The sequence below is a fragment of the Oryza brachyantha genome, chromosome 12, assembly GCF_000231095.2.
Source record: "Oryza brachyantha chromosome 12, ObraRS2, whole genome shotgun sequence".
Classification (NCBI taxonomy): Eukaryota; Viridiplantae; Streptophyta; class Magnoliopsida; order Poales; family Poaceae; genus Oryza; species Oryza brachyantha.
In genome coordinates this window covers 12,341,449-12,352,695 of record NC_023174.2, presented here as the reverse complement: position 1 = coordinate 12,352,695, position 11,247 = coordinate 12,341,449, and the positions used below count along the sequence as shown (strand labels likewise).

Here is an 11,247-nt window from a genome sequence, read left to right as displayed (position 1 = left end):
GCTATTATCAGGTGATTTGGAACACGGTAAGAAATTCGGCACGGTTAACATGCAAGGTTATCTTGCCTCTCAAACTTTGGTTACAAAGTTGAGGTACGTATCCTTAATAAATCCCTTTGTAAATTTATTCTTTATAAAGGCCAATCTGTTGTCAAGAATAAACAAATGTTATTAATACCTGCAAAACTCGTGGCACTCACAGCTGTTTCACGCAGGGGCCAGGCTGACACGAAAATAAACCAACGGTTTGATATAACTAGCGCACATTGTTTATGCCTTTGGAATAAAATTTAATTAAACAAAATTGTATTAACCCATTTATCCGAGATTAGGTGTCCGATCTTTAACGTGGAGACGTTCATGTTTTGAGGCTTACGATAAGTTGATATCGTGACCTCATAGCAGTTACACCCGCATGTTTAGTTGTTACCGATGTTGTTCTTATGTAATTGAAACATCATGAATGTTTGTTCCTACAAACAATTGAAAATTTTCACACAAACAAGAAAAAACACAATCTAAACTACATATGGATGATTAAACTCATGTGTTTAGGGCTCTATGAACCGATCTAGCAGCGAAACTATGACAACAGAATAATCTAAATAAAACTCAATCCTAACTCGATGGTAGATATTGAATATAAAGGGTTTAGGGGTGACCAAGGACCTGTATTGGCATCTCTATGAGATTTCAACACAATACAAGGTTCACAACACAAAATATGATGATACAACACCTTGACAGATTCTAAACACCCTCTTATTTCAATGATTCCTAATAACTCAGAAGGAACTTTGACATGAGACTAGATACATTGGAAATGTAATCTCGTCAGCTTTATATGCATATATAGAACATCAAAATGAAATACATATGTTACCTGGGTGACTGATTTAGTGCGAAATGCTCATGAATCTCGAGGTGGACCTGAACTTGAGATAACTGAGACCTTCATCTTAACGTAAACACCCATACCAGTCTTGTCCTCCTCTCTTTACTCCAAGCACTTTTTGATCATCTCCATAGTTTTTAATCATAATTATATTATTAGGTATCAATCTATTCTCAAAATCACATAAAAAAATATTTAGTAACGAGCATGCATGTAAATTCAATTATCCTACATGAGTTCTAGTGATGAGACCTTGTATTAAACTTAAGGAACATTAGTGTCATGTATATCCAAATAAGTGATGTACTCATCACCCATTATTACCACTATTTTTTAATATGTTATCTCTTAATTGATGTTTATATTTCTTATGTATATGTGAATCGTTTGCTTCCACACTCATTTTTCTCTTTTCTTTTCGTATAAATTAGAGAGTTGTTTGATTATGGTTGATATGTGGGCCTTTTACTATCTCTTTTGAAAAGAGAGAGTTGATGGTAGGGTGAAGAGAAATTGACCCCACCACCATCACTCTTAGGAGTATATATGTTCCATTACAACGAAGAATTAAATATTTTAAGAAAGAAACATAACAAATATAAACGATCTAAGCAATACCATACAAGATTTTCTAAGCGAAAAAATTAATCAGTGGCAATAACTAAAACAAATAGATGATTTCACTTATCAAGCTTAAGTATGGTGTTTATAAATATAACATATATATACATTAGCCTTCAACGAAAATTTAGTGAAGGAAATAAGGTGCTGTTTGGTTCATTAGTCCTACGACTAAAAATTAATCTCTGGACTAAAATATTTAGTCCTTACTGTTCAGTTAAAGTGACTAAATGAGACTAAAAGTGCATCATATATAAAATTTTTTGTTAAGGGACTGGTGTAAAAGGAAGCTTTAGTCCTAATAAGTACCTATGAAAGAACTAATAGACTAATATAGCTTTAGTCCATTTTAGTCACTCCTGTTTGGGTTTTTAGGGAAATGAGACTAAAGTGGAGAGACTAATGGATTAGTCACCTAAACCAAAACAGGGCCTAAGAGTATCCCAACAGCTTATCTAAATTTAGTAATTTATATCTTTATTTGAATAATAATCTAAAACAATTTTATTTTTTATCTCTTTGTACTCCAGCAAATCATCCATATCTCTTCAGAGGATGGAGAGAAGATCTAAATATGGTTTTTTTTCTTCCTTCTAATATGATAACATCTGAAAATAAAAATGGAATAAGTGTTCTGCTCAAACTTAACTTTTACTTTTCGATCCGCTTATGCTTTAAAAAGATCTTTTTGGTTGGTTTCGGCCCTCAATACGTGAGTACCGTGCGTTTCATAGATAGAGATGAAAAAAAAAAGGCTGGATTGATTCCGTTATAGAAAAATGTAATTAATAACAATAATACTGCCACAACTCGCCGAGCTCGATGTAATAAGAAAAAGAAAAAAAAAAACTCACCTGTTCTGCTCCAAACAAATGGCGCCTGGCACACGAAACAACGACAACCGCACAAGGCGGTCAAAGCGAGAGAGGGTAGCAACAAACACAGCCGAACTGCCCGGGGAAGAATCTTGAGGATCTCTCCAGATCCGGAGTCAATGGATTTTTACATCTTTAGGTAACGACAAGAATCTCTTCTCTTTTTGTTTTCTCTTTCTTTTACTAGAGAACAAGAATCCTTTGAATGAATGTGTATGTGTGTGTGTATATATAGAGAGGGAGAGAGAGTTCATATCTTGAGTGTCAGGTGGAGGAGCAGAAAGAGTCCAGCTATTCTGATCTGAACAGGTTGATGGAGTGACAGGTTGTTCAGTTCTTGAGTTCTCCGGAGGGAGGAGGCATCCCTTTCCTGCTCTCCTTCAGTTCAGTTCTTGGGGTTCAGGTACATGTTCTTTCAACTGTTCTCTGATTTGTCTACGATGGATTGTTGATGGCCTGAAAATATATATCTGCTGTTTGTTTGTTTGTTTTCTGTTCTTTTGTTCTCGAGGGCATGGCGATGTTGAACCGTGGCCTTTCTTGATTGGCTGATTGTTTCTTCCTTTAAAAAAGATTTTTTTTTTTTTGGAGAGAAGATGATGGTTCTTGGTTGAAAACATGTGTTCTCAGGTTGATGGTTTTGAGTTCTTGGGTCGTGCCAGTTCATGAATCTCTTGTTCTGTTGAGAAATATATTAGTTTTTTCAGTTGCTACTTCATGCAGGAAGGAAAGATTCAGCGGACGCATCGTTTCTTGTAAGAATGGTCATCAGTATTTTTTTCCTCTCCTTGATTCAGTGTTTCTTCTCTTGCATTGACTAATGCGCCTTTTCTTGGATGAGACACGACTGAAAGAGATATGGGTGTGGTTGTTTATATCTAGCTAAAGAGTACAATTCTCTACTTCCATTATTTTTCTCTCTTTTCATTCTTGGACAGATTCAGCATCCAATTTGCAGATGATAACTTGTTTGATGTGGGTATCCAAGAGAGAAAAAAAAAAAGCCTTGATATGTAAATCATTAGACAGAAAGGTGTCAATCTGTCATATGTTCATAAACTTGTGGACTCTGAAATGAGTGATAAATTGATCAGAAATTATTTCATTTATGGTTATTGATTGGTTGGAGCAGAGGAGCCCTATAGGTCACTATCACCATTCCATTATTTTCAGCTGATGACGGGTGTATCTGTTGTCTTTTTCTTCACTTCTTTTCTCTCCATCTTTCTCTCCACCTCCATAAAGCTCCAATTCCATTGGTGATCTGAATCTGAGGAGACGCCGCGAATTCGCAAATTGCTGTATGAGTCAAACTTGTGCAGATCAAGTTGGACTTTCGAGTTTGAAAGATAGCATTGAGATTTGTTTTGTTTACCAGTGCTTGTCACTATAAGTAGTGTCCATGGACCATGTTCTTGGTTGTGCTACTTCTTTGGTTTCATGCCAAAAGGTACTTTCTTGCTTTCTGTTCTTCCGCTCCATTCTGTGCTGTGTTCAACTAGGAGTTGGGTATCTTCTCATTCTCAGCTGAATCTGATCTTTGAAGAATTGGGGATTTTTTGAAGAACTGGAGTCTTCCATGCTGATAATAATAGGTTCTCCATAACTGGGGTCTTTCCTATGGCTGTTGGAATGGATTTCTTGATTTGTTTTCTTTTATTTTCTTGTGTTTCTTATAATGATATGATTGCTTCTTGTAACAAACTTTGGGGAATGCAAGAAGATCAGTTTTGTGGAGGGGATGAAAGAACCCTGCAACAAATTTCTGATTTCAGAAGATTCACTTTCTGATTTTAGAAGATTTTGTGAACAAGAACATCAAGATCTTCAAACTCTTGGTCATTCAGTCCAAATTGAGCAGTGCAAGTTTCTCACATGGTGAAAAATATGTGCCTGTGGTTTTCAGGTTTTTGAAGGACCCCTTCTGAACTCCTTGTTCTCCATCAGACAAGGCCTCAAGATGTATGTCATAGAGGACAAAGGGGGTGCCATTGCTCTCATGCTGGCCTCCCTCATCTTCTTGGGAACATGGCCTGCAGTCCTCACCCTCCTGGAGCGCCGAGGACGGCTTCCGCAGCACACCTACCTCGACTACTCGATCACGAACCTCCTCGCCGCCGTTCTCATCGCGCTCACCTTCGGCCAGCTTGGTGAGAGCAAGCCCAGCATGCCCAATTTCTTCACTCAACTCAGCCAGGTTAACAACCTCTCTTACTGTCTGAAGTATCTCTGAATACACTGCTGATTGATAACTCTGAAAGTTTGCTGACACTGAAACTCTGAATGTTTTTTTGGCAATGAAGGATAACTGGCCTTCAGTGCTGTTTGCAATGGCAGGAGGTGTTGTGCTCAGTATAGGGAACCTCTCTACTCAGTATGCTTGGGCATATGTAGGTCTCTCAGTGACTGAAGTTATCAGCTCAAGTATGGTTGTTGTTATAGGTAGGTAAACTTACTCCTCTACAAAAGTGCAACAGATATAATTTTTATCTTGATGATACACGTAAGACACAGCTCATTGATTGTCACAACCTATCTTCACTAATGATAGTAGTAGGACTACAGTTAAGTTGCCACTAGTAGGAATACATTGTAGTTGGTCCTGACTGAAAGAACTTGTTTAGATCAACTGGGAAGCATGGGACAAGATTTTCAGTTTATTCAGTAGCTATGCCAAAATAATTGATCTCTGTATTATTATCCTAATTGGGGGGAGATAGAGAACTATGGGCTAGTTGTCCAGCTTAATCATAGCTCACATGTATGTTTGATCTTCAGGCACAACACTGAATTATTTCCTGGACAACCGCATCAACAGAGCAGAAATTCTTTTCCCTGGAGTGGGCTGCTTCCTTGTTGCAGTCATTCTTGGCTCTGCTGTACATGCCTCCAATGCAGCTGATAATGAAGAAAAATTAAATGGCTCCACAAATATCTATAAACTTGGGTAAGATATTTAACTTTGTTCAACACACCAAGATACCTCAAATACATCACATAATGGTTAATGTCTTAATGATCACCTATCTGGCTTCCTCTGTTAGGAAATATTATACCTTTAGGTGCCAATCTGTTTAAACCTTCTGCACCTTTCCTTCTTCTGGAGAAAAAAGGAACTTCTGCATCTTTTAATTTACTGACCATATGGTCTTGATAACCTGTAATTTCCAGGGAAAATGGAAGTGTAGATTCAAGCAAAGAAAAAGGTATGAAACAACCTTCTTTAAAAATGATTTACTGTTGTAAGCTACTGTTGATTTGTTGCAGATGAAATCCTAATTCTTAGCTCCGCCTATTTCAGACGCTGCCAAGGACTTGGAGAATGGAGCTTCTGCAGCCAAATATGTTGACAAAGCTGAAGCAGGAACTGCAGAATACTTGATTGAGCTCGAAGAACGGCGTTCAATTAAGGTAATTCAGCAAACAATACCAAAATATGCATGGCAGATGCTTTAAGAGAAGCTTGCAGAAATGAACTGGATTGATCTGATGAACCTTTTCCTTTGGCCAGGTATTTGGGTCAAGCACCTTCATAGGGCTTGGGATAGTGTTCTTCTCAGGTGTCTGCTTCTCACTCTTCTCCCCAGCATTCAACCTTGCCACCAATGATCAATGGCACACCCTGAAAGAGGGAGTCCCACACCTGGTGGTCTACACCGCCTTCTTCTACTTCTCGATATCGTGCTTCGTCATCGGCATCGGCCTGAACATCCTGTTCCTATACCGTCCTATGGCCGGCGTGCCAAAGTCATCCTTCAAGGCATACCTGAATGACTGGGAAGGCAGGCAATGGGCTCTTCTTGCCGGCTTCCTGTGTGGCTTTGGTAATGGGTTTCAGTTCATGGGTGGTCAGGCTGCTGGCTATGCTGCTGCTGATGCTGTCCAGGTTAGTCCGATCTCCAATTGTTATCACTTTCACTTCTCACATCATAATCGAAATTCATCGTGCTCGCAACCGGTGTCACGGGATACTGAGCATTGTTCTAGATCTTTGAGAGGCATTCTTCAAGTTCAGAAATTTCACACAATCTTCAGAGAAGTGCAACTTTCTGAACTCTGAAAGCATGATTCTCACTGCTTCACCCATTGCTGTTCATCAGGCCTTGCCACTTGTGAGCACATTCTGGGGGATACTGCTCTTCGGGGAGTACCGAAAATCGTCGCGGAAGACGTACATCCTGCTCGGGTTCATGCTGTTCATGTTCATTGTCGCCGTCGCGGTGCTCATGGCTTCATCAGGTCACAGGAGCACAAAGTGATTGTTTCAGAATTTCAGATCCTTTCATCTCTTCTTCTCTTGTGTTTGCAAGCGCAAACAAAACCACCATTGCTGTCAGAAGGCAAAGAAGTTCAGGCAGCAGCAGCAACAAACGCAGTGGAGCCTTCAGTCCAGGTCTCCAGGAAGCAGGTCATGTCCAGCAAGAAGTGATGAATGAACTCCATTCATGGAATTTCTAGTGGATGGAGATGTACATAAGAAAGAAAAAGGAAAAAAAAATGGAAGTATGTGGATTTGTGATTTCAAGTTTGTGTTGGATTATATAAATGTAATGTTATCCTTTCTGTAAGACCACCTGAATGATAAGAAAGATAGTTATGTTCGGCTAAGATTCGGAGATTCGGATTAGATTTCACTTATTGAAAATTTGAAAAATGAAGCAGGAACAAGTCAAACGAGTTGTTTTGATGGCTTTTTTATTTTTAAACATTTTTAATAAGTAATTATTACTAAACCTTCTACGTAAATATTTTCACTATCTAAATCTTTTAATCTCGTCACCAAACAACATTGAGTAGTTAGCATGTATCTTGTCACGCCATTGATGATGGCGGCAGATTAAAAGGTTTAGTAATAAAATTATTTTTTACTAAAAAGGTTAACAATTAAAAAAAATAACGTTGATGTTACTGGTGAAATGCCTAAGAGCTGAGCACCAGCAAAAATAGGCGCAAAAGCGTAGAAAATGGCATTTCATTCATGAACAAGATAATACGGCAAAAGGCACCAAAAAAGAAGAAAAGTTGCAACGTGGTGTGTATTTCGATTGAAGAATTACTAATAATAATTAGTTCCCATTCTGTACCAAGAACCAATACAACAAATGGTAACACCTCCACTCTCCAGGAAGAAGGAAAATTGCTCTACTACACATATCAAAATTGAGCTATAAACCATACGACTTTTTGGTCGAATGTGCTAATCAATCAGCATCAACCGAAACAAAACGGTAAAAAAAGGAAAATAACTACTTTTTGCTTGCCCTCTTCAGCGATTTTTTTGTCGTGTCTTCAGCATTGCGTGACCTGTCTCTTCCAAGTGAGAGAATAGCTTGTTCCTGCAACGAGAAGCATTTGATACAGACCATAAATGTATTTCCAGTTTCATGGTATGGGAAAGGGAAAGAGGGAAACCTCAAGTATACCTTGAGTCAAACGTCCTTCCACACGTTTCGCAGTCATTACTGGGTGCCTTGGAAACCTCCTGGTACATGGTAACTTCAAGTGTTATAACTACTTGCAGGTATATAGAATTCTATCCATATAGAATGTACTTAATGCATAACACAGTATTATCCCCACGAAATATATCCAAAATTTGACATGGATAGTCAAGACATAGCAGAATTTTGATTTTATGGTCATCACGTTGCACTAGCAGTAGATAGTGAACTGGTACATGCAAAACTTCTCCACATAGCATGTACTCCAACAAAGTTTTTTGCACTTGAAAGCTACATGATCCATCAAGCTTCCAAGTACCAGAACAAATACCTGCCCCCAAAAAGGCACTTTGGGTGATTGTTTGGCTTTTTCAGGGAAAAAGCCAAATGGCATATTTGAAAATGAAAAATAATTTGTGAATAAAACCTTTATATACATGTTCTTAGCAATCTAAAAGCCAAGACTGAAAAATAAACTACGATGAAAAAAACCTCAAAATCAACTCTAAATTTAAGGTTGAAAATTCAAATTTTGACTTATAAGCATAAGCAAAGGCGAAAAGATAGGGGTGCTACTTTTTAATCAAAATACGAGACAAAAATCATGATAACAGTAGAACCAAGTGGCTTCCCAGATTCTTATCACTGTTTGCAACTGTGCACTCACCCACAAATGTGTGTACACTTGAGTGGCGTTTGAAAATGGGCAATTTCACATATAGCAAGAATACACAGAAAGCTCAAACTGATAAAGTGAATCGATAGACGTCACAGGATAAGCATGATAATGATAATTGGCATGAAACCAGGACAAGGTTTTGTCTCCCACAAATATTTCAAAAAAAGAAATCATTATCCTCAGGTTTCTTTCCAAAATATTTAATCAATGCTATCAGAGATCCTTTCAGCCTATGCAAAATCGTCCTCAGCTTTCTTTCCAAAATGTGAAAAGAAGACTCAAGATCACTGCCAGACAGATAAAAAAGGGTTTTTGCAGAAGGAAAAAGATACACAACACAACAGCAACCCAACATCTGACTGTTCATAAGTCATAACGCAATAATATATGATTTCCATGAAAGTTTCTTTGCTAAGAAAGTAAGCAATTCTAATCATGTATACCACAGAATTCAAAACATTTGGTTATTTCCTCTATAAAGCATTTCTAATAAATGGCTTGGGTAGTTTGGTGGTTCTTTAATCACCTAGGCATCTGCATATGTGGTTCACATAGTACCGAACAGTAAACAGTTTTCACTATGTGACTTAAACATGGAACAGAATACAGGGGTTTTAGTCACAAATTCGTAATAATTTTCCAGCTAACTTCACAAGAAAAGAAATATCAGGGAGCCTTAGCCTAAAAAAGAATAAGTAACGAGATTGTACCCTTTGCTTCTTTCCCTTCAATGTATCCTTTTGTTCAGCAGGTATAGCTGTGCTCTTTTCTGTGCCTTTCTTGTTCTTTTTGTTCTTTTTAGTATTGCCGGTCTTTCCTTTAAGCTGATCTTCTTTACTTGCTGAAGCATTCTCTTCATTAGAGGATGGACCTTCCATCTTATCATCAACACCATTTTCATCATTGTCATGCCTAGATTCCTCAGGCTGAATAACACTCTTCATACCTTGCCCATTATCAGCACAAGTACCTTCACCTTGACCCTTCTTAGCTGCCCGCCTCCGGCGTCCTTTCTTTTTGACATTATTAATCTCATAGCTTGTATCGGCTTCGTCGCCGTCACCCATGGCACCACGCGGTGAAGCTTCCTCTTGAAGCGGAACAAAACCACTATTCTGATTCTTGCGTCTCGATAGCATTTCCTCTAACACACTGGTTTCATCATACGAACCAACCTTTTGCTCCGCATTATCCATGTTCACATCATCACTCTCTTCATCACGCACCTCTAAACCCTCGCTCAATTCTTCAGCTAACTCTTCTGCAGCATCTGAAAAATCACTCTCCTCTGATTCTTGTGCAGGTTTAAAATCAAATCCCACATCAACTTCTTCTAACTCCTCTTCAGCCTCCTTCAAAGCCTCCTCCTCTTCTTCAAATACCATCCTCAGCTCAGCCACCTTATCTCTATGCTTCTTTGACTGCTCATGGTTCTTCCACTGCTTGTCCGACTTGAACTTCTTATTACATGCCACGCAGTACAGCTCGTCCTTCCTCTTCGCCTTCATCTCCTCTTCCTCATCCTCCTCAAACCCTGCCTCATCCTCCTCCACCCTCGCCCACTCAGGCTCCTGATACGCCATCACCCGCTCCTTCTTTCTCCTCTCCTCTTCCTTCTTCCTCGCCATCTCCTCGGCCTTCTTCTTCTCCTCCTCGGCCTTCCTCTTCAGCGCCATGTCCACCATCCTCTTATCCCTCTTCTTGCAGAACGCCGCGAGCCCTCTGACGGCATCGTTGTACTCCCGCCGCGCCTTGCGCATCGCCTTCTTGTTGTCCTCCTCCATGAGCCTCCTGACCCGGCGGTTCTCCCCCCGCGCGGCGTCCCACTCGGCCGCCCACCCGAAATCCATGACCGTGCCGAACCCGAGCCAGTAGTTATAGAACGCGGTGGCCTGGGCGTAGGGGGAGTCGAGATTGCCGATCACCGGCGGCGTGGCGACGGAGTCGGCGGGCATGCCCATGCGGCGGGCGTAGGCGAGCTCCTGTGCGAGGACCCTGTCGAAGACGTCGCCGTAGACCTTGTAGAAGCCGCGGCCGGAGTCGGAGAAGCCGGAGAAGACGGAGGCGGAGAAGAAGGAGAAGAGGTCGGGGACGGGGGAAGCGGATGCGCCGCGGGCGCCGCCGGAGGAGGTGTCGGTGAAGAGGATCTGGGAGCGGTGGGAGTCGTAGTAGGCGCGCTCCTGCGGGTCGGAGAGGACGGAGTGCGCGTGCTGGAGCTCCTGGAAGGCGGCGGTGGCGGCGGCCGTGTCGGAGCCGGGCGGCTGCTTGTCGGGGTGGAGGGCGAGCGCGAGGCGGCGGAAGGCGAGCTTGATGTCGGTCGGGGAGCAGTCGAGGGGGAGGCCGAGAACCTCGTAGTAGCACCGCTTCGGCGCCGCCGCCGACGCCATGGCCGCCGACGCCGACGAGGAGGAGCTAGGGTTCCGTTCGGGTGGGACGTCTGCGTGTGTGTTAACGGCGAGGTAGGTCTGATTCTAACCCCTGTGAGGCCGCGTTCGTTACCCCTCAAGTTAACTTATCTCTTTTTTCGCGCGCACGCTTCCCGAACGGTTAAACGATGTATTTTTTATAAAAATTTTCTATAAGAAAGTTGTTTGAAAAAATCATATTAATTTATTTTATATTTTTTTAATAATTAATTTATCATGTAAATTAACTTACCCCCTCCATCCGAACGCGGCCTGAGTGTATGTATTAGTTAGGGAGAAAATTAATGCCACCTAATAAACCGCAGTTATA

General features: G+C 40.8%; 2 protein-coding genes across 3 annotated transcripts; one reads left to right on the top strand and one right to left on the bottom strand.

Moving 5' to 3' along the window:
* Positions 1 to 2,359: 2,359 nt before the first annotated feature.
* On the top strand, positions 2,360 to 6,999 carry LOC102702899 (ureide permease 1-like). Of its 2 annotated transcripts, XM_015843156.2 has the most exons (9): positions 2,360 to 2,530; positions 2,627 to 2,794; positions 4,298 to 4,588; positions 4,695 to 4,833; positions 5,170 to 5,338; positions 5,563 to 5,597; positions 5,693 to 5,802; positions 5,903 to 6,277; positions 6,492 to 6,999. In XM_015843156.2, exons 3-9 carry the CDS (start codon positions 4,352 to 4,354, stop codon positions 6,648 to 6,650), a joined length of 1,224 nt encoding a protein of 407 aa, XP_015698642.1. In that variant the 5' UTR covers positions 2,360 to 2,530; positions 2,627 to 2,794; positions 4,298 to 4,351; the 3' UTR covers positions 6,651 to 6,999. The 2 variants fall into 2 exon arrangements, with proteins under 2 accessions (XP_015698642.1, XP_006664046.1); XM_006663983.3 differs by lacking the exons at positions 2,360 to 2,530; positions 2,627 to 2,794 and adding an exon at positions 3,511 to 3,841.
* Positions 7,000 to 7,402: 403 nt separating this feature from the next.
* On the bottom strand, positions 7,403 to 10,976 carry LOC102702617 (DNAJ protein JJJ1 homolog). Its single transcript, XM_006663982.3, has 3 exons — positions 9,222 to 10,976; positions 7,815 to 7,873; positions 7,403 to 7,727 (listed from the first exon to the last, which is right to left on the bottom strand). Exons 1-3 carry the CDS (start codon positions 10,896 to 10,898, stop codon positions 7,658 to 7,660), a joined length of 1,806 nt encoding a protein of 601 aa, XP_006664045.2. The 5' UTR covers positions 10,899 to 10,976; the 3' UTR covers positions 7,403 to 7,657.
* Positions 10,977 to 11,247: the final 271 nt, after the last annotated feature.